This window comes from Phyllostomus hastatus, unplaced genomic scaffold, assembly GCF_019186645.2.
Source record: "Phyllostomus hastatus isolate PE091 unplaced genomic scaffold, TTU_PhHast_1.1 phas_contig_62, whole genome shotgun sequence".
In the NCBI taxonomy this organism is placed as follows: domain Eukaryota; kingdom Metazoa; phylum Chordata; class Mammalia; order Chiroptera; family Phyllostomidae; genus Phyllostomus; species Phyllostomus hastatus.
This window is the reverse complement of record NW_025333921.1, coordinates 4119115-4146822: the sequence shown is the minus strand read 5'-3', so window position 1 is coordinate 4146822 and position 27708 is coordinate 4119115. Positions and strand designations below refer to the sequence as shown.

Genomic DNA, 27708 nt, shown 5'->3' with positions numbered 1-27708 from the left:
ACCTACAGATGGCCAATAGACATATGAAAATATGCTGAACATCATTAATCATTGGAGCAATGCAAATTAAAACCACAATGAGATACTGCCTCATGCCTGTCTGAATGGCTATCATTAATAAATCATTTAAAAACTAGTGTTGGCGAGGAAGCAGGGAAAAGGGAACCCTAATACACTGTTGGTGGGAATGAAGACTGGTGCCGTTGCTGTGGAAAGCAGTATGGATTTACTTTACTCAAAAAATTAAAAATGCAACACCTTATGGCCCAGCAGTCCCACTTCTGGAAATATATCCAGAGAAGCCCAAAACACTATCTCAAAAGAATATATGCACCCTTATGTTCATAGCAGCATTATTTACAATAGCCAAGATATGGATGCAGCTCAAGGGGCCACCAATAGATGAGTGGGTACAAAAGTGGCGATACATCTACACAATGGAATACTACTCAGCCATAGAAAAGAAGCAAATCTTTCTTTTCATGACAGCATGGATGGACCTGGGGAATATTATGCTAAGTGAAATAAGCCAGTCAGAAAAAGATATGTACCATATGATTTCACTTATGTGTAGAATCTAAAGAACAAACAAAAGAAACATTTATAGACACAGAGAACAAGACTGGCAGCTTTCTGAGGTGATGGAGATCGGGGGCCAGGTAAAAATTGAATGTATTAAGCAAACAAGACAAAACAAAACAAAAAAAACAAAAACAACCCTCATGGACACAGACAAGAGTATGGTGATTACCTGAGGAAAATGGGGTGAGAAGAGGTAGAATAGGGTAAAGGAAGGATAAATGGTGATGGAAGGAGACTTGATTTGGGGTTGTGAGCACACAGTATAATATACAAATGCTGTATTACAGAGTTATACACCTGAACTCTGTATAATTTTATTAAGTACTGTTACCCCCCAAAATAAAAAGAGACCAATGAGAAAAATTTTTGATAATTTATTCATCTTCCAGTTTAGTGAAGGAGAGTTACTTAGATTGGGAATAAACCTTTATTTTTGTATTTCTGTATTTCTGCTTTTACAGAATTAAAGAAAGAAAAATTTAAAGTCTGAGATAGAGGCTTGTGTATCTATGTCCATAGATGCACACACACAAATCCTCCTTTTATTTTTACTTGTAAAAATCTTAATATTTTAAGGAATGTGTTTGGAGAGCTACCTTTACAATTACTTTAGAAGATTTCATTAGGGTTGGATGCATTTTTCTGAAAAACAGTGAATGTTGCATTGACACTGCTGTTAGTAATTTTTTTAAAATACCAAATTTTCTAGGTAATAATGTAATTTTGAAATATTGGAGTAATTATCTGTAGCTTTTTAATTTAAATATGTGTGAAAGCCAACTATGATATCATGAATATAATAATTTGGCAGCATTTCTTTGCTTTCTTCTTGTTTTTAGCTGGGCAGATGCTCAAACTCAAATCCAAAACATTGCCGCATCTTTTGACCAGGAGGCAGCTGCCATTCTTATGGCCAGGCTGGCTATATACAGAGCAGAAACAGAGGAAGGGCCAGATGTGCTTAGGTGGCTGGACAGACAGCTCATTCGACTGGTAAGAGATGAACCTTGTGCTTTTCTAAACCTGTATGCCTTTATTTGTAGTAAATATTGTTGCTGATAATCTCTTTGAAAGTTTTAACAATGTAACTGAAAGACTATGTGAGGGACGCCTATTCAAGTTGCTGAAAAAGGCATAATATTGAGTAGTAGAATTTATGTATCTCTTCCATTAACTAAAGTGCCTTTTATCCTGAAAATGAAAGTGACAATTATGTAACATCTTACTTTTCATTTGGCTGGTATCCTATTAGTTTCTAACATAATACTAAATTACTGTAACTGTTTTTACTGGGTTGTTTTTTTTGCATATTTTTTCACTGTTGTTTTAGTTTTCTATTTTCATTTTAATGGAAATTTTTAAGAAAAACTATTTGGGATATAAAAAGTGTACATATTTAATTAATTATAGAAACATATAGACAAGTCTTGATTACCTGGATCTAGATCACCAAAGTTTGTGTTAGTGAAATTATGGGTAAAGACTGGTTTTTAACATGTCAGGAACCTATTACTTACATTATGACCTAGAGTGTAATTAAGTTTGTTTCCTAATGCTCCATTTTTATTCAATAACTTTTTCTTTTTGATTTAATCTTTATTGTATTTTTTTCCCATTACCATTTAGTCTCCTAATACCTTCCTTCTTCCAGTAATCGACATGCTGTTGTATATGTCCATGAATCCTTTTTTTCCTTTTTGCTCAACCCCCCCTAATTTCACCCCCCTCCACCCCCTAATTTCACCCTCCCAGCCCCCAGCTGTCATGTGCTCTCCATCTATGAGTCTGTCCCCATTTTCCTGGTTAGGTTAGTTCATTTTGTTCATTAGATTACACATATGAGTGAAATGATATGGTACTTGTCTTTCCCTGACTGACCTATTTCTTTTGTTGAGCCATTGGCTCAAACACCCTGTTGAGAACTCTGCTAAGCTATTGAATTTCTGTTTGTAAGGAGGCATTTGTGCTCTTTGTCTAGATTTTCATGCAGTTTTAAAAACATTCTTGAATGAACTAATCTTAGTTTAAGAAAGTTAGCCATTTTTGTAGCATCATTCAGAACTTTTTGTTTCATTTCATCTCTAAGAGTGTTTTTACACTAGCAACTCTCTGTGAAGAAAGCAGTGTTAGGACAACATCAGCATGTCTTCTCTTTTAACAAGAGATGTAAACCTCTGATAGGGTCAACCATTGATTATACACCATTAGTACAAATACCAACACAATTCCTCCAAGATAGATATTTTGTTCCCAGATAGGAAGATGACATGACATGGGTGAAATCTATTGACTCATCAACTTGAATAGAGAGGCTGTTACTTTTCAACTAATTACACAACCTCTCAGCATCATGTGATGTGTTATCAATGCATTTGCTTATATTATAATGTTTTAAGATAGAACCTTTTCAGCTTCTCAGATTGCATCTTGTCCCAGCATTTTACTTAACAGTAATTTTACCTGTTGGCCTTATTGGCATTATTAGGTTCTCACCAACTGTATGACTTTTCCTTTTCTGGGTAATAAGTTGTGCTCTGAAATAGCTTGCTTCCTGAGCCTTTTCACTTCATTGTTTTGAGGTTCTAAAAGCTGTTTGAAGGAATCAGTACTTTTATTTGTCAAGTGGCTGTGATTCATAGTAAAGTGCTTTTTCCCTTTTGCTGGAGCTGTTACTGCCTTTGTAGATGAGCACATATGACACAAAATTGAATAGTACAACTTGGGTTATCTGTCCATGTAAAAAGCACTGATAAGCAGCTTTCATCATAAAGATGGACTTTTTCTATGTCCCTTCTTGCATGATTTAGTGAAATGACTCAGTGGTTATAATTCTTTAGAATTCTCTTAGGATTATGTCTGGAATCTTTCCCTTCTATCTCACACTTCAGTTTCAAAAATTGCTGTATTGTTTGTTATACTTGTAAAACACAAATGCATATACTTATAAAATATAAAACAGAATGGCTTTTAAGTAACTAAATGAGTCAGTTGCAAAAAAATACAAAATTTAAAAACCCAACAGTATAATTCACTTCTAATTTACACATTCTGTAATTGGCAGCATTTACCACAGCAGCAAGGCTGCTGGGGCTAGAGGACAGCTGAGTCATAGCGTGATGAAAATTTTACCCTGATCTTCTGTTGCAACAGTATAGCTTGTCTGTTCTCAGTTGGCATCGGTGTATAGAGGAAGTTGGTGGAGGGAGTTTGGGAGGGAGAGGCTGATGCCGTCAGACTACTCTCCTGCTTCCTGTGCAAAACAGCTGTCACCAATTATCTGTTTCCCTTGTGTCAAATACTGAGAATGGAGTTATCCAAATGAACACTGTCCTACTGCGTGCTGCCACATGGGACTGAAAGATTTCTAAAGAAATTGCTAACAGGATAACTTGGAAACTGTCCATGACTGTGGCAGGTATCCTATGTTATGCAACTCTTAAAAAATATTTTTTAAAAAGTCAGTCTCTTATAGAATCCCTAGTGACTAAGAACCCCTCACATATGGGAAGAGTGGTGAGAATATGATGGTATTTACATTTTTTCTTTCTTAAGTTATATTTTATTGATTATTATTACATTTGTCTCAGTTCTCCCCTCTTTGTCCCCCTCCTCTCAGCAACCCTCACTCCCTCAGGCAGTCCCCACACCTTTGTTCATGTCCATGGGTCACACATGTAAGTTCTTTGGCTACTCCATTTCCTATATTGTACATTACATTCCCATGACTATTCTGTAATGACCAATTTGTGCTTCATTCCTTCACCTTTTCACCTATTCACCCAAGTCCCCTTCCCATCTGTAATTATCAAACCGTTTACCATATTATGATTCTGTTTCTGTTTTGCATGTTTGCTTAGTTTGTTTTTTAGATTCAATTGTTGATATATACTTACTGCCATTTTGTTGTTCATAGTTTTGATCATCTTTTTCTTAAATAAGTCCCTTTAACATTTCATATAATAATGGTTTGGGCCCTGGCTGGTATAGCTCAGTGGATTGAGCTCAGGCTGCGAACCTAAGGGTCGCCAGTTTGATTTCTAGTCAGGGCACATGCCTAGGTTGCAGGCCAGGTCCCCAGTGGGGGGGCCACGTGAGAGGCAACCACACATTGATGTTTCTTGCCCTCTTTTTCTCCCTCCCTTCCACTCTCTCTAAATGAATAAATAAAATCTTAAAAAAAATAATGGTTTGGTGATAATGAACTCCTTTAGTTTTTTTCTTGTCTCAGAAACTGTTTATCTGCCCTTTGATTTTAAATGATAGCTTTGTCAGGTAGAGTAATCTTGATTATAGGTCCTTGCTTTTCATTACTTGGAATGTTTCTTGCCAATCCCTTCCAGCCTGCAAAGTTTCTTTTGAGCAATCAGCTGACAGTCTTATGAGAACTCCCTTGTAGGTAACTGCCTGCTTTTCTCTTGCTGCTTTTAAGATTTTCTCTTTATCTTTCACCTTTGGCATTTTAACTATGATGTGTGTTGGAGTGGGCCTCTTTGTGTCCATCTTATGGACTCTGTGCTTCCTGGACTTGCATGTCTATTTCCTTCACCAAATTAGGGAAGTTTTCTTTCATTATTTTTTTAGATAGATTTCCAATTTCTTGCTCTTTCTCTTCTCCTACTGGTACCCCTATGATGTGAATGCTGATGTGCTTGAAGTTACCCCAGAGACTCCTTATACTAACTATCCTTGTTTTTTTGGATTCTTTTTCTTTTTCTTCTTCTGGTTGGTTGTTTTTTGCTTCCTTATGTTCCAAATCATTGATTTGATTCTCAGGTTCATCCACTCTACTGTTGCTTCCCTGTAAATTGTTCATTTCAATTAGTGTATCCTTTATTTCTGACTGGATCCTTTTTTATGCTTTTGAAGTACTTGCCAAGTTCCTTGTGCATCCTGTAGCCAGTGTTTTGAACTCTGCATCTGAAAAATTGCTTATCTACATTTTGTTTAGTTATTTTGCTGGAGTTTTGTTCTGTTCTTTCATTTGCACCATGTTTCTTTGTCTCCTCTTTTTGGCAGCCTTTCCAGGTTTGTTTCTATGTATTAGGTAGAGCTGCTTTGACTCCATGTCTTGTTAGTGTAGTTTAGTGTAACAAGTGTCCTGTAGGATCCAGTGACACAGCCTCCCATATCACCTAAGCTGGGGGCTCAGAGGTGTGCCCTCCCTCTTGTATACCCTCCTCTTGTAGTTAAGCCTTGATTGCTCTTTTTTTTTTTAAAGGACTATTTTTTTAAAAGATTTTATTTATTTATTTTTAGAGAGGGAAGGGAGGGAGAAAGAGAGAGAGAGAGAAACATCAATGTGCAGTTACTGGGGGCTGTGGCCTGCAACCCAGGCATGTGCCCTGACTGGGAATTGAACCTGCGATGCTTTGTTTTGCAGCCCGTGCTCAATCCACTGAGCTACGCCAGCCAGGGCAAGCCTTGATTGCTCTTGGCAGGCCAATGGGCAGCCGTAAGGACTGGCTGTGACCCCTGACAACCAACCTCTGCACTCTGTGTAGGATCATCCATGCAGTGGCCCACTCTATAGAGTCAAGTTTACTTCAGCATGGCTCTGGTGCTTGCTTGTGTTCTGTCTGGGGCTACTTGGCATAAGCTATATTGTGATCCATAGCTGGCTGCTTCTTGTGCTGGGCTTGGAGGTGCCCTAGCAAGGCCAGATTGTGAACTGAGGCCTACTGCTGCTAGTGTTGGGCCTCGGGCCACTTAGTAAGGTACAGAAGCTGACTGAGGCCAGCTGCTGCTTGTTTGAGAGGATTTAGGAACATCAGAAGCCTAAGCCAAGACAAGTCATCCATATGGAAAAGCCAATGTTAACTGCTTGGTGGGACCGTAAGTTGGGTGGGGTGGAGTCTCTGGGAATCATCACGGCAGGGGAAACAGTGTGAGCCAGGTTGTTGGAGTCTCAGATATGGTGCTGTGCGCTCTGTGGCTCTGTGGGGGGAGCGCTCAGAAGAGGAGCATTGGCTTCTGCCAGCACTTCTGCCTGGGAGAAGGCTTTCCCCCAGGTCATGCCCTGATGTCAGACACTTCAGTTCCTCTCCATATGCCACTGATGCTTTCGAGCTGCTGCCTGATACTCAGCGGAAGTAAGTCTGAGTAAGTCTGTGTATGGGCACTTTTAGAGGAACTGCCTGGAAATCTAGCAGTTTGTTCCATTGTCTCAATCTCCATTGGTTTTTACAATCAGAAGCCATGGGGACTTACCTTTCTGGCGCTGGAACCCTGGGCTGGGGGTCCTGGTGTGAGACTGGGACCTCTTGTTCTGGATTTACCTCTCCTGATTTTTATCTGCCACACATGAGTGTGGGACCAGCCCATTCCATGTCTCTGCCCCTCTGCCCCTCTGCCCCTCTGCCCCTCTGCCCCTCTGCCCCTCTGCCCCTCCGCTCCTCCTTTACTTTCGTGGTTTCAGGACCTCCATTTACTCGATTTGTTGCAGTTCTGTGTGATGGTTGTTGTATAGTTTAGTTGTAATTATAATGTGGTTGTCCGAGGAGGTGATCTGTGTTTATCTAGGCTGCCATCTTGGAGATCTCTACATTTTTTTTCCCTTTAATCTATTGAATCTAATTAGTGTACAAATGAATCGAAGCTTCAGGTGATGACAAATGAATCTTGGTTAGAGAAGCTATGCTAAGTAGTTATTATATAGTGTAGACTCACTTTTTTGTACTGATTCCATACTGCTGAATTTTTCAGCTGTAACAGTGAAAACTACACAAATAGAGAGAGGGTTAATATCTTTTAGGTACTGCACTTCTCTAAGTTGTTTTTCTAGTGAAAAATCTATGCAGTTATACTAACAAACATCTTTGCCTTTATTTGGCATGGTGAATATACTTTTTTTCCCCTTGATGATTCAGAGTAATGTTAATTAAAAATAAACATCTATTTAAAAAGTTTTTTTAGATAATGGGCATTATATGGCCAAATTGGTGCTGGTACCACATTTGCTTCTGACCCCTTTAATATATGCTCTTGCTCCCCTTGGTCAGTATCAGTTAAGGTACTAGTATCAACATGTGATTGGCCACCTCTATTCTCTGTCTTGTTGGTCACCTTTGTGTCCAGCTTCATGAATCTGTTCCTTACTTCGTTGACTCTTGGACTTTTCTGTTGAATGACATTCTCTTACAACTCAAAATTGATAGTTGATTTTTTTTTCCATCTTTGTCCTTTGATTTACCACTAACCACTAATTGTGTTCTCCCTTTAGTTGTGCTGCTAGCCCAATGGTTAAACACTTTATCAGATTAGCCTTGGCTAATGTTAGGAAGTTTCTCTTAACACACTTGGGGCTTTCCTTGCCAATTTTACACAAGCCAGGTTTTTCCTTGCTTTACCAGTGGTACCAGGCCCTTTAGTTGTGCTGTTTCTAAGGTGACCACTTTTGTCATTATCACGTTATTTTTTCCTCTTTAGTTACTTTATTTAAATCTCACAATAATCTTTTGAGGTTGGTGCTAGAATTCCACAATCAGCAATGGGAGTTAAGTGATCTGGCCATTAGTTTGTGCCTGAGCTGGGATTGGCTGGGGTACCTGAGTGCTCTTCCTCTGAGCCCAAGGCTGGCCCTTGGTAGAGAGTTGGTTCCCCTTTCACTCTGTAGCCATAGCTGGGTCTCTGGCAGAGGTACCCAGTTTGAGACACTGGGAAGGCCCTTCAGGTCCTAGATGCTTCCTTTCCCTTCCCAGTACATGCTGCTACACTGGGACTGCCTGCCAAGTCTCAAGTCTCAATCCTTTGGTTTAAGGCAGAATTTTCCAAGCTGCAGTTTGAAAGAATTCTCTGTAGGAGGTTATTAAGTAATATATAAGGAAGAATGTGTCTATTTTCAACTATGTTTGGGAAAAGTAATACATCAGGTTAAATGGATAGAGCTGACAAATATGTTCTACATTTTGAAGTATTTAAGGGCACCATCCTAAATCCTAACACAGCTCTCAGAAGAGGATTTAACCTCAGTCATTTCCATTAGAAATCATTACATCAACCTTTTTTTAAATTGTGTTATGATTCCCAGGAGCACTCATTGTTGAAGGTGGTAAATGACAATATAAGGTTAAATTACTTTAAGGATGTGCAGGTATTTCAGGGAGGGAATTGGAGGGAAGGCATCTAAAAGCACATCTTGCAGGTAACCACTAACCCACACAAGCAGTACCCCTCTTCCAGAGCCAACTCTGCCAGTCCTGCAGCTTCACCCACAGCCAATGAGCTGAGGGCTGCCCATGCTGTTTTGTGTCCTCAACTCTGTTACAAGTTCTGCACCTATGTGTTCAGCTGCTCACAAGATTCCATCTCTTGGATGTTGAAATTCAACACACCCAAACAGAAATCCTCTTCTGCCCACCCACCCACATTAAAACCTGTTCCTCCTGAAGTGTTTGTGTTCTCTAGATCATGAATGGCATCATTTCCTACCCAGTTGCCCAAACCAGAAATTTATTTTTAAGTCAGATTTCTTATGATTTACATTCAGTAGAATTCACCTTTTTAGCCATTGGTTTTATACCAGCTTATGCTATGTAACTATTTCTATGATAAGGATACAGAACTGTCCCACCACCTCTGAAACTTCCCTTATGCCCTTGGCCGCATTGTGACCGAGCCCAGCTCTTGGAAACTACTGATTGGTTTACTCTGGCAATGATTTTTCCTTTTCCACCATGTCATATAAATGGAATTATATACAACATAGCCTTTAAGCCTGGCATCTTTCATTTAACACTGCTGAGAGTCATCCATGTTGTTGTGGATGGTGGTGGTTTATTCCTTTGTGTTCCTGAGTAATATGCCATCTAAGCCAGAAATGTTGAGTCGTGTAAAATTGCTCTTTCTCTTTCATTCCCTGCCACATCCCCAGTCCTGTCAGTTCCACTTCCTATCTCTCTCCCAAATTTATTCTTTGCTATCCTAAGTTAGCAGTACCTCAATTAAAGGGGACCCATAAGGATATCATTATTCTCACAGAGCTTGGGCTTTGACCCTTAGGGTCCTTTTATGTTGCCACCTTGGTGCATAAATAATTACTGAGTTAAGGACAGAACAAGCCTTCTAGCAAGTATTGTCATTTTCTTCAAGAAAACTCAAAAATTCTAAGAATTTATCCTGAAGATATAACAGGACAAATTTAAATGCTAGCAATGAGGGACTGGTTAAGATAGTTATGATATATATGTAATATATATTACATATGTGTATGTAAAATCTGTATGTATTACAGGTAATATATATCTATAATATCAACATAGTGGAGGGCTAGTCAGCCATTAAAAATGAAGTAGTAGAGTATTTAATGACCTGAAAAAAATGTTCATAATAAAAGCAAAATTTTCAGATGTAAGTGTCAGATATATCCTGCTCTGGAAATTAGGCTTTTGGACATCCCTAGTTACCCAAACATATAAAAGTCAACAGTGTTTTTGTTACTCTTATTAACCATAATATCAGGTATGTCCAATGCTTTAACAGAATCATAGGCACAGTAGAAAATGTGTGTATTTAATATAATATGATCGATAGTTATTAATGCATGATATATTGGCTATTTCGCAGCATCTTTTAAATGTATTTGATATTCTGGGTCATCACTATCCAGGAGAACTTCCTGCAGTGGTGGAAATATCTGTACTTTGCACTGTCCATTATGGAGCTACTACCCACATGTGGCTACTGAGCACATCAAATGTAAAGGGGTGGACAGAAGTAGATTTACAGTTGTGAATATGTGAAAAAGTTTATTATTATTTATTAATTATTGTATTATTTATTTGTTTTACAACTATAAACCTACCTTTGCCCACCCCTGTATGGATGGTGCAACTGAGCAATTGGATTTTTATTTCATTTTAATTACTTTAAATTTTTACTTATTGCTAGTGGCTATCATATTGGGCAGTGAAGATTATTACCTTAATCTGTAAACTTCACCAATGAAGTGTAATTAGGAAACATTGAAGACTTCCAAGCTCTTATTCTCAGATACCAAGACCTGTTTTCTAAGGATTAGCTCTACAACTATAGCATTTTATCTCTTGGATAACTGTGGTTCTGAAGTGATTTTTCCTAGAAGCCAAAAATGTGATCAGCTCAATTTTGCTTTTTATTTGCTCTATAAGACATAGATAAATATATAAATTATCTAGTACTTAGTTCTAAAATTCAAATGTATTCCTTTCGTTGTAACTAATCTTTTAGTAAGTCTATAAGCAATGTTCCAATTTTATCCTATATCAAGTATTTGCCTCCTAAAGGGTAGTAACTTTTTAAAATAGAATATGCATAGGCCACCATTTAATTCTATGCCAGGAGGTATATTACTAACATGTTTTATTTTATTTAGTGTCAGAAATTTGGAGAGTATCACAAAGATGATCCAAGTTCCTTCAGATTTTCAGAAACTTTCTCCCTGTATCCACAGGTGAGTAAATAAAAGGTCTATGTTCTCTTTGTATTGATGATAGCATTGAGTCTTACTTTGTTGTTAACTTTTATTACTTATAGAACCTATTGTATTGGGTTATTCTTTTGGTTAGGTAAGTTTTGGGATAGATAAGAAATTAGTATTGTGCTGTGAGTAGTCAGTGAAAAAATATATAGTATTTTTCTGTTGGCGTTGCAAATAGAATTTATTTGTGGTAAGTAGAAATTACATTGGAACCCTCCTGTGGAATAGAATTAAGGGTAGGGCAGATTAGCATTCCCTTTGACATAAGGCATCTAATTACAATGGTACCAAAAGAACTTAACTTGAAATACTTTTACAGATCAGCTATTCTTACAGCATGGGGTCAGCATTTGAAAACAGTTTTATGGGGACATACCAGATAAATAGAAACTAATTTGATTTATCTTATAGAATCTTTTCACTGGACAGCTGAATCTATCCCTTACCTGTTGCTTTAATGTAACAGATAACATTTATTCAATTAAGTACTGTCTGCAAGGAACTTTAGGAGAATAAACACTGATGTGGATCCCATTTTTAAGGAGCTTTCAGTCTGAAGGGTGAGATCACAGAACTGAACATGTGAAATGGTATGAAAGATATACAGAATTTAAAGGAAATTTAGAGGAATCCTTCCAAATAATTGGTTAGATACATATTTATAGAAGAGGTGGCATTTAACTCAGCCTAGAAGGATAATTAATGTTGATGAGTGGAAATTCAAATTTTTGCTCATGAAAACGTTCTTTAAAGCTTCAACTTTCTTTTCAGAGCTCCTCTTACATTTTTTTTGGAAAATATTTTATTGACCTGTAACTCCATGTTTATAGAGGGAGACTTCCCTAAACCTCTGGTGAAGTTTTGAAGAACTAGGAAAAGGCAGAGCCCACTTGTCTTAAGACAAGCAAAAAAACCTTGCTGTTTTGGGAGTTCTTGGGCCTCATCTTCATAGCAGAAACTAATAGGAAAGGGAATGGGGGCATTAGCCTAAGCATTTGACTAAATTTTCCACACTTTCCTTGCTTTCTTTTTTTTCCCTACTCTAAAGCTTCTCTTTAGGCTTTTAGGTTCAGAGAAATCTGGGCATCTGATCTTTTCCCCTCTACAGGAAATAGAGACCAGAAGACCCAGAAAAACTTTTTTACTTTGGGTTTTCAAAGGCTAATGATCTTCTAAAAGGTGACATAGACTAAATTTAAGGGAGATCTTTGTCTTCAAAATATTTAACTCTAAATTTACCAGTTACATATTCCTGTGAATAAAAAAGAATGGCTGAAGTGATAAGGCATTAGGAAAAGGAATGAAAATTTCAGTGAGTGGCATGTGTTGGGCGAGAACTGTGAAGCAAGTTTTTTTCAGGAGCAACATGTAGGCACTTGAGACATGAGGGCTGAAGGAAGGTGAGAGAAGTAACTGAAAGACAAATGGATAGGAGTACTTTGGAGCCAATCCTACTGATTGTATCAAAGACCTTTTGATTAAGTCAGGGGACAGTGGAGCTATCTTTTATTCAGGTGTAAGTTTCCTTTCTGATCTTTTTCATGTGAGGAGTGAGTGGAAGGGGAGAAAGTGAAAGGAGAAAGAATAAATGAAACAGTGCAAGGAATGTTGCTTAGAGATTAGGAAGACCTTAAATATTAAGAAACAAGTGGGTGTATGTAAGTCCCTTTTAAAAACCTGTTAATCTACTTTTATGTTCTCTTTAAGTATTTTGGTGGTGTTAATGAATAATAATTAAAAAATCCCAGAGATGTGGCCAGAGAGATGAGGAATAAAAAGAAAGAAGGCTGATAACACATCATCTGACATCAGCCTCTGAATAACTTAAATCTGAGATGGGTGTTTTTGGTCTCTATTTTTGTTTTTATTTTCAGTCATCTCTATTACTTTAATTTTTTAATTGTTGAATTAAATTTTCAAGTATCTGATAAATATGAATAAGATTTTAAGGAATACAGTTTAGAATGTTATTATAATTTTGTTGTGGTATTAGCAGTTGTAATCAAATGCTTTTTATAATAGTAAACTCCTGTTGCAATATTAAAATCATTAAAAAGCTATCTCACATGTTTTATCTTGTAGTTTATGTTTCACTTAAGAAGGTCTCCTTTCTTGCAAGTTTTTAACAATAGTCCTGATGAGAGTTCATATTATCGTCACCATTTTATGCGTCAAGATCTGACCCAGTCTCTAATCATGATTCAGCCTATTCTGTATGCATATTCTTTTAGTGGACCACCAGAGGTAAGAGGAACATAAAAAAAAATTGGTTTTGTTATGGTGATGTGTACTGTTAAAAAGCGAAATCAACTAACTTTTTCTTGAACACAGTTACTAAATATAAGAATTTAATTTAAAAATAATTATCTTAAGTTATTCATGTGTTCATTGAGAATATTTGTGAGTGCTTACTATGTGCTAGGCTTCATCCTAGGCCATATTAGGAAATTATTAAAAAATAATGAAATAATGAGACAGAAGAGACTTTAACAAAATTATTTATTTTTAGAGAGAGAGAAAGGAGGGATAAAGAGAGAAAGAGAAACATTGGTATGAGAAAGAAATATCAGTTGGTTGCTTCTTGTATGTGCCCCGACCTGCAACCCGGGCGTGTTCCCCAACCAGGAGTTGAACTGGTGTCCCTCGGTTTGTGTAATGGTGCTCAACCAACTGAGCCATACTGGTCAGGGCAAGATGGAAGAGAATTTTAAAATCATTTTGCAGGCCTGTGTCCCTGGGTGTCCTGTAATGCCCCATGCCAAAGCAGACTGAGACCTTGAAACCGTTGCCTGGCCTCTGCCTGTAGCTGCAGGCACTGAAGCAGATTGCAAACTGGAAATAAAAAATTATTGTGTCCAGTCATTTAGTTGATCAAATCCTCTAGGGCTTATGATTTTTATATCTTTAACAATGTCATGATTCTAGAATCTGTATCCTCTTGTTTTAATATAATATTTTTCTGTAGTCTTTTTTGACTATATACAGTTGATTATATATATAGACTTGTACTTAGAAAGGGATAAAGTCATCCATTTAATCTTCGTAACAAACTGTTCCACTTATTTTAACATATTATTAAATAAACAGTTTTTTCATTCTATAGTTAAAATAGTCTGTTTTATTATATAGAAGTATGTTATGACTATATTTGAAAATAACACTTTAGGGAAAGTCATGAAAAAGAGAATATTTACAACTTATTGATTAATGATCCCTCATGAGGCCTTTATTTACTGTTTTGTAAAAACAGTGGGTAAAATGTTATCTTTTGTTACTATAATTGTTTTAGTATTTTTTTATGGCATCTACTTTTTTAGTAAAATACGTATTTCTAATATGTTGATCTAGCTAAATATTTTGTCTTATAGTTCCTTGAATTAGGAAGGGAAGTTTTAGAAATAACAATTAAAAATTTCAGAGTAACATATGTAAATTATAGACATTTGGAAAAAGTGGAATAATGTTCAGAAGAAAATGGAATCCTATCACCTCTAGTGCCTGCCCCTGTCAAGCCTTTCCATTTAGTCCATGAGTCCCACTGGCTTCATTTTCTTAAGGCTTTGCTTTTGGACATATCCTCTGTTTTCTGCATTATCTTCATTTTCTCTCTATCTGGATCCTTCTTATTAACACGGAATAATAAAAGCTGTCATGTTAATACAAACAAACAAGCAAAGAAAAAAACCCTTGACTTGACTTTTTTTTCTAATTGCCACCCCATTTTCCTGGGTCTCAATCACAGCCAAACTCAGAATCTATTTTCTCACCTCATATTCTGTTCTCAGCCTGGACTAGTCAGACTCTTGTCCCTAATACACACTGAAACAACTCTTAACAATGCCTTACATCTTGCTAGAACTCTCAGCAGTGTTTTCCTAGTGATGAGAACTCCTTGTAAACCTTTTTGCTCTGGGCTTCTCTGACACCTGCAGCTCCTGCTGGGTTTCCTCCTGCTTGTGGCCTGTTCCTTCTCAGGCCATGCCATTTTGTTGCTGGCATGCCCCTTTCAGACCTCTAGGGTTGTCTGGCTTTCTCTCTGTCTTCCCTCTCTGTACGATGCAGTGTAATCTTCCATTACTGTCTTCATGCATGTGATACCCCAATATTTGTGATTAGTTCCCTTTCATATCATAGTCCTTATTTTTTCAAATTTGCTCCATCCCAAGCTTTTCCTCTTTCACTCAGTAGTGCCACCATCAAGGTTAGGAGACATCCTTGGTTTCTTCTTGACTGAACTCTATTTTTCAGTTGTTAACCTCGTTTTAGAGAAGGTAAAGTAAGAATATGTCATGAGAATTCAGAATAGCGAGAGGTTTTAAGTAATATATAAATTTAAAACTTAAAAAATTTAAATTAATAGATTGTGGAAAGATCTTTTGTGTCTTTAAGTAATTTATATTTCCTTCTTTCTCCTTTCTCATTTTCTTCACATTAGCCAGTTCTCCTTGATAGCAGCAGCATTCTTGCAGATCGTATTCTTCTCATGGACACATTCTTCCAGATTTTGATTTATCATGGTGAGGTAAGATTCCATGGCATTTAAAACGGTGCATGTATGTAAAGTCTTTGCCTTTCACTGTATGGCTAGCATTTTCCACTATGATAAATTTTTATTTACATTTCAGTGAAATATGTATAAAATGTGCTAGTTTCAGATTTCATTTGCAGTTGACCCAGCTGTGGTTATTTTATCTGTTTATCCATGCATGATTAGACAAGTAGATTTTACATAAAGCATAGTGTTGTGAAAGTAAGAGTGTTGATATATGCATAGGTGTATCGTACTTTTGGATTTTACCCAAAAACATTAAGAGAGGAAGAGTCAACCTTTGTCAGTGGACAAGCTTTCCTTTTCATTATTTCATGTATTCCACATGAATTTTTTTTTTTTTTTTGCATTTAAAGTGAAAGTGAGTTTATTAGTGGACCAGAGAGACAGAGAATGGGCTATCCCACAGAAGGAGCAGCCCAGCCCGTCTTTAGCCTAAAGTATTTTTAAAAATGATGCACATGTCTTGAAAATTTATTTAAAATCTAAGTGAATTAAAATTTATTTATAACTTCACTTAATTGGAATAGTAAATAATTGGAAAGGGCAGAATATTTGAGTGGCCATTAAGATATTTAGCAGAACTCTATTTATTCTGCATTTATTCATTCAGCCAATATATAAGTGCTTCCTCTGTATAAAAAAGCACTGTACTCTGGATGCTTTGAAAGATAGAGATTCTTTAGTCTCAGACCCAGACTCAGGCTTATAGTCTAATATTCTAATAACTCGTGCTATTTATTTTTCAATCTTTTGAATTGTAAATGATATTTCATTTTCACTGTAGTAGTAAAGGCATTGCAGAAATATCTTTTAAAGTAATATTATTCAGAACTTTTAAAAGATTTATTATCATTTTTAATTGATATTAGTTACTTATGCCCTTTACTTTTTTTGTCTTTATGAATTAACAAACGGTTTAATCCCATTTTCTGCTATCTGTGAATGTTTCAATGAGTTCTGTTACACCCTTATTCATGTTTTTAATAACCTCACAAATAGTATTCAGTGCCTGCCTTGTGTCACTGGTTGTTCTAACAGTTTACCCAGCAACATTATTATTTATTAATGCTCTTTCTAAGAATAATTTCTATAATATGACAGAGCTAGGTTTTTGCTTATTTTTTATTTTATGGTAATGTTTGTGTCTTTAAATAACTTGTTAATATGCTTAAAGAAGAAACAAAAAATGCAGATGATTGTTTCTCTATTAAATACAGAGATATTGTAGAATGTATTGACTATTTCAGTTAACTTAGAAACCAATTCAGATTTAAATTTTTGGTAATTTAATTATGTGATTTTGGGGCTATTTATCTTAATAAAAGAATTGATTCAGATGTTCTACAGGTATATTTATCTTGGTGAGAGCATTGCTGTTATTTTTTAAGTTTTTACGTTTTTTTTCCTTGCCAGAATGTAACTCTGTTGGTAAAGACTTCTTAATAGTAGGTCATTTAGAAATCTCTGGGAAATCTTCTGTAACAAAAATTTCCCTCATGTATTATAAGCCTTTTAGTAACATTAAGCATAGTGTTTTAAGATTTTTTGGATTAATTATTTCTCTTGATTTTTAAAGGAGAATAAATATCCTAATAGTGTATCTGTTTACTTAAGAATACTGAGAATTTGTATTCTTAACTTTAAAAATTGAGATGAATGGAATAATCTATAATTTTCTTACTTTCTGAAGATTACTTCAGTTGAAAAAAAATCATTAAGATTTTGGAGAGACAAGAAATTAAAGCTAATAATTCCTTGAATCATTTTAAAATTAGACCATAGCCCAGTGGCGCAAGTCAGGATACCAGGACATGCCAGAGTATGAAAATTTCCGCCACCTTCTGCAAGCCCCAGTGGACGATGCCCAGGAGATTCTTCACTCCAGATTTCCAATGCCCAGGTACATCGACACTGAACACGGGGGCAGCCAGGTAAGTACTGTTAATTTACATGTGTGTTTGTTTGTTGCTTCTTTTGTGATGAGGTGTTCCTACTTGCCTTCCTTTACTTTTCCTTTTTAAAAAATTTTTTAAAGATTTTATTTATTTTATTTTATTTTTATTAGAGAGGGAAGGGAGGGAGAAAGAGAGAGAGAGAAATATCAATGTGCGGTTGCTGGGGATCATGGCCTGCAACCCAGGCATGTACCCTGACTGGGAATCGAACCTGCGACACTTTGGTTCGCAGCCCGCACTCAATCCACTGAGCTACGCCAGCCAGGGCTATTTTTCCTTTTTTAAAAAATTACATTTTATTGATTATTCTATTACACTTGTCCCAATTTTCCCCCTTCTTCCCCTCCACCCAGCATCCCCCATTCCCTCAGGAAATCCCCAACCATAGTTCATGTCCATGGGTCAGGCGTGTAAGTTCTTTGACTGCTCCATTTCCTATACTGTACTTTACATCCCATGGCTGTTCTGTAACTACCAATTTGTACTTTTTTTTTTAAGATTTTATTTATTTATTTTTAGAGAGGGAAGGGAGGGAGAAAGAGAGAAAGATGGAAACATCAATGTGCAGTTGCTAGGGGCCATGGCCTGCAACCCAGGCATGTGCCCTGACTAGGAATCGAACCTGCAACACTTCTGTTCACAGCTCACGCTCAATCCACTGAGCTATGCCAGCCAGGGCTCAATTTGTACTTCTTAATCCACTCATCTCTTGACCCATTCCTCCACACACCCCTTCCATCTTGCAACCATCAAAATGTTCTCTGTATCCATGATTCTGTCTCTGTTCTTGTTTGCTTAGTTTGTGTTTTTTAGATTCAGTTTGTGATTGATATGTATTTATTGCCATTTTATTGTTCGTAGTTTTGGTCTTCTTCTTCTTAAATAAGTCTCTTTAAATTTTTATATAATAAGGTGCTGAAATAGCTCAGTTGGGAGAGTGTTAGAGTGAAGATCTAAAATTTTATATCATAATGGTTTGGTGATGATGAACTCCTTTAATTTTTTCTCGTTTGGGAAGCTCTTTAACTGCTCTTTAGTTCTAAATGATAGCTTTGCTGGATAGAGCAATCTTGGCGGTAAGTCCTTGCTTTTCATGACTTTGAATATTTCTTGCCAATCCCTTCTAGCCTGCAAAGTTTCTTTTGAGAAATCAGCTGGCAGTCTTATGGGAACTTTCTTGCTGTATTTTTAGATTTTCTCTTTACCTTCAAACTTTGGCATTTAACTATGATGAGTCTTGGAGTGGGCCTCTTTGCATCCATCTTATTTGGGACTCTGTGCTTCCTGGACTTGCATGTCTATTTTCTTCACCAAATTAATGAAGTTTTCCTTCATTATTTTTTCAAATAGATTTCCAATTTCTTGCTCGCTCTTTTCTTCTTCTGGGACCTCTATGATGAAAATGTTGGAACTCTGAAAGTTGTCTAACAAGCTGCTTATACTATCCTTATTTTCTTGGATTCCTTTTTTCTCTTGTTTTTCTGATTGGTTGTTTTTTGCTTCTTCATGTTCCAAATTGTTGATTTGCTTCTCAGCTTCATCCACTCTACTGTTGTTTCCCTGTAAATTGTTCTTTATTTCAGTTAGTGTATCCTTTGTGTCTGACTGGATCATTTTTATACTGCAGAGGTCCTCACTAAGTTCTTTGAGCATCCTTTATAACCAGTGTTTTGAACTCTGCATCTGAAAGATTGCTTATCTACATTTTGTTTAGTTATTTTGCTGGAGTTTTGTTCTGTTTTTTCATTTGGGCCATGTTTCTTTGTCTTCTCTTTTTGGCAGCCTCCCTGTGTTTATTTCCATGTATTAGGTGGAGCTGCTATGACTCTCTATCTTGGTAGTGTAGCCTAATGTTGTAGGTGTCCTGTAGGGTCCAGTGGCACAACCTCCCCTATCACCCAATTTGGGTACTTGAGGTGTGCCCCTTTAGTGTGGGCTGAGTACACCATCTTGTTGTTGAGCCTTGATACGGTTGTCAGGTCAAAGGAAGGAATTTACCCAGGCCAGTCAGCTGCAAGGACTGGCTTTGACCACTGGCCACCAACCTCCACCTTCCATGGAGGATCAGCTGTGCAGGGGCAGGGTAGTGGTGCTCTGAAGTGGTCTGTAGTTCTCCACTGGGTGCACAGGCTCTGGGGTTTCCTGGGTGGTGCAGGCCTAGGATAGCCCCTACCTGTGTTTTGCCTAGGACCACCCTGCCTGAGCTGTAAAGCAGCCTGAGGTGACTGCTACTTGTGCTGAGCTTGGGGTTGCTCAGGTGAAGCTAAGCTGTGAATCTAGGCTGGTTGCTGCTATGCCAGGCCTGGGACCCCTTAGCTAGATAGGGGTTGTGGGGGATCACTGTGGTCAACTGTTGCTTGTTTGAGAGGATTTAGGAAGTTGTGAGGCATGAGCTAAGACCAGCCATTCATATGGAAAAGCAGCTTGGGTGGGCTAGTAAGTTGGGTGAGACGGAGTCTCTGGGGATCTTTGTGGCATTGTTAGTCAGATTGAAGGAGTCTCAGATACGGCACCAGCATGGCACCAGCATTCGGGCTCTGTGGATTCAGAAAAAGGGACAGTGGCCTACTTTTCTGTCTTGGAGAAGGCTGCCCCCCTGCTTTCGTTTTGATACCAGATACTTCACTTTCTCCCTGTGTGCCTCTGGTGCCTTTCAAGTTGCTACTCTGGTGCGGGACAACAGAGGGAGTGTCTCATGAAGTCGGTGTGTCGGTTCTTTAAGAGAAAGTGCTTGGGACTGCAGAAGTTTCTTTCACTGACTTAATCCCTGCTGGTATTTGCAGTCAGAAATTATGGGGGCTTATTTTCCTGGCACTGGAACCCTGGGCTGTGGGCCTGGTGTGGGGCTGGGAAACTTCACTCCCAAGACATCCCTCCCAAATTTTTTTTTTGAGGGTTTTATTTACATATTTTTAGAGAGAAGGGAATGGAGGGAGAAGGAGAAGGAGAGAAACATCAATGTGTGGTTTATTCTCATGTAGCCCTCACTGGGGACCTGGCCTGCAACCCAGGCATGTGCCTTGACTGGGAATCCAACTGCAGCACGTGCTCAATCCACTAAGCCACACCAGCCAGGGTGTTCCTCCCAAATTTTTATCCGCCATATTTGGATATGAGGCCAGCCTGTTCCATGTCTCAGCACTTCTACCAGCTGGGATGGATGTAGTTTCTTTAATTCTGCAGTTGTTGTACGTTCATTCAACTGGGTTTCTCACAGTTCTGAGTGATAGTGGTTCTATATTTTGGTTGTAATTTTGATGTGGTTGTGCCAGGAGGTGAACCGTGTTTACTTATGCCGCCATCTCGACTGGAAACCCCTCTGTTGGTTATTATTAATGTTTTGACTGCGTGATTTGTAGAGAAGAGGGTACATTTATTATTTGTGACATATGAAGTTTAGTGGCCTACGTATTTCAAAATTTAGTTCATTTTTTAAAAAGTTATATTTTAATAAAATTAATTTTACCAGAACATATAAAATAAAATTTATTTTAGTTGGCCTGATGTATTTGTTTAGTATTGACTAAGTCTGTTTTTGATGGATAATGTTATTTCTTCTTTGCTTTTAAGGCCCGTTTTCTGCTTTCAAAAGTCAACCCTTCACAGACTCATAATAATATGTATGCCTGGGGACAGGTAAGTGTAAATAGCAGATTTTGGAAGTTCTTTGTGTATTTATGGTGTGTTATTTTAATGAGAGCTACATTTTTCCCTATGTATTTGATAACGATTTTTGTTGGAAAAGTAGTGAAAAAATAAGCGTAGAAAATAGAATTAGCATTTGGTGACACCATAGAAAATAAAAGAATGATCATATCAAATAGATGGAACCCTCTCATATTCCAAATGTAGCACCACACCCTTGAGAAAAAGCAATAAAGTATATAAGCTAATGTAAAAGTGATGATTTGAACTTAATGTTAGGCAGTGAGCCACATAAGGCCACAGACAGCAAGCCAGGGGAGATCGGGGATTATAGTTGAGCAGGAGATGCTGGAGTCCTGGATATCATTATTAATATAATTTGATTGGGTAGAAGTTTTACCACTTGATACATATATCAGCATTTATCAGGTAACCTATATGCAGGACTCTTATAGTTGTACTGTAGGGTACATAGCAATCATTGCTGCCTGTGAAGAGCTTGTAATCTATTATTAGAAATAAGATATATACCTAAGGAATTAAACTACAATGCAGAATGGGGTATGTGCTTTTAGAAAGATGTATTGCAGAAGGTAGAGGAAGACAGGAAGAGGTCACATGTTGGCAGCAGGAGAAAGGTATGTGATTAGAAAAAGGGAAATTGCTTTAGAATGGTTATTATTTTCAGTAGGTGGAAAGTACATAAGGAAGGGAATTCTAGGTAGAGGATAGTGTGGGCTAAATAAGGTACAGAGTGCATGTAGGGATGAATAGTAGAGCATAAAACTGGAAGAGTACCATAATATAGCCAAATTGTGGAGGATGTTGAATGGCAGGTTTAGGACTGAGGAATTGAGTCTTTATTTGTTAAGAATGGAATGTTTTTGGAGGTTTTTGGACAGAGGAGTGAATTTGAGTCTTAGATAATTTAGTTGGATGGTGAGATTGATTGGGAGCGGCCTGTAGATTGAAACTGTCTATTGAAGTAATGCAAGTGAGAGGAAATGAAGGCAACATGGTGAAAAATGATAGATTTGGGAGATGGTTCCAAAGCAGACACAATGGGACTTGTTTAGAAGTCGAATGATAGTGAGAGTTATTCCAAGGTAAGACAGCCATACACAAAATCTGGATTCTGATTGGGTCCAGGATTAGAGGGAGAGATAGCTATAAAGAACATAGTTGGAATGATTTGTGAAATTTGAGTATGGATTATATGTCAGATACTAGTACAATGTTATAAAGTTTCTTGAGTGTGATGATGGTGTCATTTTTATGTACGAGATACATCCTAAAGGGTTTTGGGAGTAAAATCATGATGTCTTAACCTGCAGAAAAGATTCAAGAAGAAGAAAAGGAAAAACCTACTTTAAACTCTGAAGTTTATTGCTGTCTGAAAGTAAATGCATTCGAGGCATAGATAAAAGCCTAAGGTCTTTCTTGACCTTTAATTTTTGTAAGATACTATGTCAATATTTTCATAGATAATAATCATTGTAATAACTAATAAGTTGAGTATTATGTTTTGGTTACTATGCTCAGCTTTTTATACACTCCTTTTTAATTATTAAAATACTCCTATGAGTTGGGTAATATTTTAACCCTATTTTTCAGAAAAGGAAATTTAGGCTTTTGTAGGTTAAGTAACTTACCCTAGATCACATAGCTAAATTGTGTCCGTGTTCTCCTGTTTCGAACCTAGGCCAGTCTGACTATACAATCTGAATTTTCACCACTAAACTAAACTGATGACTGCAATTTAGGAATTAACTTGGTAGCCAGACATTTTACCAAGGAATCTAATACCTTGGTTTTCTTTTTGTCAAAAATCAAATAGCCAGTGGTAAGTACTATCTGTGAATGGCCTGGAGAGGGCAGCACTGCACCACTGCTTGGTGACTGGATGCTGAAGGCCTCTGCTGCTGTAGTGATTCATACACTAAATCACATAAGGCTTGTACCTCTCTGCCTAATCTTGGCTCTATTTTAAAGAGAAAAGGGGTGCATCTGAAAAATTGACATCAACCAGAAGCAGTGTTTTTTTTTTAAAAAAAATTATTTATTTATTTAGAGAGAGGGGACGGGAGTGAGAAAGAGAAGGGAGAGAAAAATCCATATGGGAGAGAAACGTGGGTCAGTTGTCTCTTGTATGCCCCCAAATGGGGACCTGGCCCGCAAACCCAGGCATGTGCCCTGACCAGGAATCAAACCAGCGATCTTTCTGTTTGCAGGCTGTTGCCCATCCCACAGAGCCACACCAGTCAGGGACCAACTGCAAATTTTTGATAAGATTGACTTGAGCATTAGTACTTACAATTTCAAATAAGATCTAGAATATAAATCAGAAAACCCATATATATACTTTTTGTTTTGAGTAGGAAAAATAGATCTGGATTTGGGTGAATTGAGGTGGAAAATATGTATAAAATGAGAAAAAAGTCAGGTATAATTATAGGAAGGAAAAACCAAGAGTTGCCAGGTTATTATTAGTTTGTCATATCATTGAGACCTTTGCTTCTGTGTTAACTATGAAAGTAGACTAAGGAAAAGTATATTTCAGTGTTATAAAATAATAGTTATAATAATAATGGTTGAAACATGATGTATGGCTACTCTGTGCCAGGTAATGTTCTGTTTTCTTTATACAATTTAATTCATTTAATCTTTACAACAGCATGTGAAATAAGCCCTTATTTTACAGAGGAGGAAACTAAAGCAGAGAGGTTAAGTAACTTCCTCAAAGTCATACAGGCAGTAAGTGGCAGAGTGAAGATTTGAGTCTAGGCAGTGTGGCTTGCTACTCTGAGCTTAATCTTTTGCAATCTTTTGCTGTTGCCTCCCTTCATTAGCAAGGTTTTCAAGGCCTTAAGAATTAACATATAAAAACATGTAATAAAATTAAATTTCCTTTATTTAGGAGAGATAGGGCATATCTGTTGTTATGTCAGACTAGACCCACAGGAGCTACAAATTCTCATCTCACATCTGCCACTAACTTTCTGATCTCATCTGAAAATTACTTAATTTCCATTTTAGACTTTACATATTTACTAATAAATAATAAGTATCAAGTGAAAAATCTAAAATTCAGATATAAAGTCTTTTTCTTGGTGTAATGAAATTTCATTATTAATGGGTTTGGATTACCAGGGTCATTCTATCAATGTTGTTTTCATTAAAATAGAAGTTGAGAATTTTCCCTAATTCTTGTTAGGGAAAAGTATATTTCAGTGTTATAAAAGAATAGAGTTATAATAATAATGGCTGAAACATGATGTATGGCTACTCTGTGCCAGGTAATGTTCTGTTTTCTTTATACAATTTAATTCATTTAATCTTTACAACAGCATGTGAAATAAGCTATTTGATATCTAAATAAGCTATTTGGTATCTATAGGTTTTCTTGGGTGACTCCTTTCCATAGGCATGACTGAGTCGTTGGTGCCTGACTGTTAATTACTTAGAACCTGCAGAAATAAATTAAAATGAATTGAAAACTTGTAAGCATAGTTTAAACAGTGATATGTTTGTTTCCTTCCAGCTGGCACTTCTGTTGAAATATGTACATTTGGAGTTTTATTTTAGTAACTAGGCAGCAATAAGGAGATTTATTCTTTAGAAATGATAAAAGCACCAGTTTATTCAGGAAAACTAACACTACTTTAAAGATTAACTTGGATATGGAGCTATTCTAATATCAGTAGGTAAATTACAATACAGATATGATGCTGACCATTTGGAGTTAGTTCAGACCCCACAAGTTAAAGGACATGGTCCATAATTAGACTGCCTGCACTTCAGATGACAGCTGCAAGTAGGATCCTGGGCTACCCGCACTTCCATCCAACTGGCTAGAAATCCATGTGTGTGTTTTGGGGGATTCCCATGACTACACTCAGGTTCAGGAATTACAGCAACTCATAAAACCCAGGAAAGCACCTTATTTATGATTACATTTTTATTATACAGGTTACAAATTAGGACTAGCCAAATGAAGAGACAGAGCGAGGTCTGGAAGGGTCCAAGATACAGAGCTCTGTGCCCTCTTTCCATGAAATGGGGGTACACCATCCTCCCAGCACATTGATGTTTGTCAAACAGGAAACTGCTGAGATTTGGTATCTATAGGTTTTCTTGGGTGACTCCTTTCCATAGGCATGACTGACTGAGTCGTTGGTGCCTGACTGAACTGTCTCCAGCCCTCCCCTCCTTCCTGGAGGTCCACCTGTCTTAAAGCCCAACACTCCCATCATGCGGTTGATCTTTCTGGTGACTGACCTCCATCCTGAATCATCTCATCTCATAGCATAAACTCAGGTGTGATCTGAGGGGCTCATGAATAACAAAGACACAACTGTTAGGAAATTCCAGGGATATAAACTGCCTCTCAGGAACCCAGGGACAAAGGCCAGTCACATTCTTTATTATACAGCAGGAAAATAGGCATTATTTTGCTTAAAATTATTTCCTTGATTGTTTTAACCATTTGTTTTTATAATTGCTTATAGATTTGAAGATATCACATTGTTTTAATCATAGCAAATATCTTTATTTCTAGGAGTCTGGAGCACCTATTCTCACAGATGATGTTAGTTTACAAGTATTTATGGATCATTTAAAGAAACTTGCTGTGTCAAGTGCTGCTTGAAGTGCTACACATGTTAAAGACATTTAAGAAGATGAAATAATATTTCAATTTTACTTTTTCTCTTTTTCAATTGATCTGTGGAAATCAACAGAGATATCTCTCTAGACTCTTTGTATTAGTGTGGTTTGAGATATCATACAGAAAAATGTTCACATTTGTAGATTAAGCTGGAAGAGCAACATGAACAAACTTACTTTGCTTGCCACAGTATTATAACTGGCTTTGGAAATTTGAAGTCTTTATAACTTAATTATGTTAAAGAGTAAAATAGAGTTTGTCTTATATTAAAGAGACAACTCATTTGTATATTGCAGATAAATCCACGTGGCACTGAATGTCTATACTGACTTTTGAAAACTTGTTTCTCAATTTTAGCTAGAAAGTAAAGAAAAATCATCAACAGTAATGGTAAAGGTGAACATTTTTGCCTATTCATTGAATATTTTTCTGTGATTTTCATCACCTATGTATACACTTTTTCTGTACTTAAATCTATTAAGGCAGATTTATTTTTATGATTTGTTTAGAAATTATTTGACTTTCTATGTGGTAATTTTCATGAAGATAATTTAATGTTTTTGGTCATTTGAAAAAATAATTTAGAGATGAAAGGTTTTGGGGGATAATAATCCCCAGACTGACAGTAAATGTGAAATTCCCACATATGCTCAACTTATGTGATTAAAATGAGAATTTTTTAAAAAAGGAGATAGAAAATAAACCATTTAGAGAGCCTTTGCAGTAAAAATGACTTATCATTACTAACCCAAATTTGGTTTTCACTGCATGACTTTGTTTTTCTCCTTGTTTTTCTGAGGTAAATTTCACCCTGAATCCTTCAGTATTTTAACACTATTTTGGGAGTTTACACATTAGTTTTTGTTTTTGCTTTCATTTTGTGAAATTTATTAAGTTGTGGTTCTTATTGAAACAGTATTATATAATATTTTGTTGAATTATCTCACGTGATGCTCAGTTCTGTTTTGATTTATTCATTAGTATCATTCACATTTACCTTTAAAGTTTACTTGTAGCAGATGTTTACATTGCTAAAGCCGGAAATATTTAACAGTGAAATTTACATCAAGTACTGCAAATATAAGGTGGTGCTATGATATGTGCTTAGAAGGACAGTTTTGATGATTGTACTTGCATGAACACAATTATATGATGATGGTAAAAAGGAAACTTTTAAAAATTGTTTATGTTATACTCTGTTAGATTAAATACATTTCTCTGTTCCTTTTTATTTGGATTGAACTGTGTTAAGCATAAATACCAATAAAATATACTTTTACTCTGTTATTCTGCTTATTTTGAAATCTAGTAAAGTTGAGTAGCCTCACGTAAAAATAGAGCATTTAAAAATCTGCTATTCGTAGATTAAAAAGTCATTCATTTTTTAGAATAACAGCTGTATTGAGATATAATTCACACACTATACAATTCACTCATTTAAAGTGTGCAGTTCAGCGGGTTTTAGAATATCCAGAGTTGTATCACCATCACTGCAGTCAATTTCAGAGCATTATCATCATCCCCAAAATAGGTACTCATTTTTGCTGTAAGGCAGCGGTGTCAAACTCATTTTCACCAGGGGCCACATCTGTCTCACGGTTGCCTTCAAAGGACTGAATGTAATTTTAGGACCGTATGAATGTAACTACTCCTTAACAGGTAAGCGAGAGCTTGGTGCTGCCACTGGGTGGAAACAAGGTGCCGGGCCATATAAAACAGGGTGGAGGGCCAGATTTGGCTTGTGAGCCTTGTGTTTGCCACCTGTGCTCCAAGGAACTGTGTTTTGAATTTAACATGTTTTGAATTGAAGAAAGACCCTGTGATGATCATTGATGTTTAATTTGCCTGGCCCCTT

At 36.9% G+C, this 27708-nt stretch overlaps 1 protein-coding gene across 1 annotated transcript in view; it reads left to right on the top strand.

Moving 5' to 3' along the window:
- The window catches only part of SEC23A (SEC23 homolog A, COPII coat complex component), a 61361-nt gene extending 34223 nt beyond the window's left edge, over positions 1-27138 (top strand). The window contains exons 14-20 of the mRNA XM_045848641.1: positions 1422-1575; positions 10931-11008; positions 13118-13279; positions 15471-15557; positions 17363-17518; positions 21113-21178; positions 25746-27138. Of these exons, the coding sequence (XP_045704597.1) occupies positions 1422-1575; positions 10931-11008; positions 13118-13279; positions 15471-15557; positions 17363-17518; positions 21113-21178; positions 25746-25835 (793 nt within the window). The 3' untranslated portion in view covers positions 25836-27138. The remainder of the gene's footprint in view (positions 1-1421; positions 1576-10930; positions 11009-13117; positions 13280-15470; positions 15558-17362; positions 17519-21112; positions 21179-25745) is intronic.
- Positions 27139-27708: the final 570 nt, after the last annotated feature.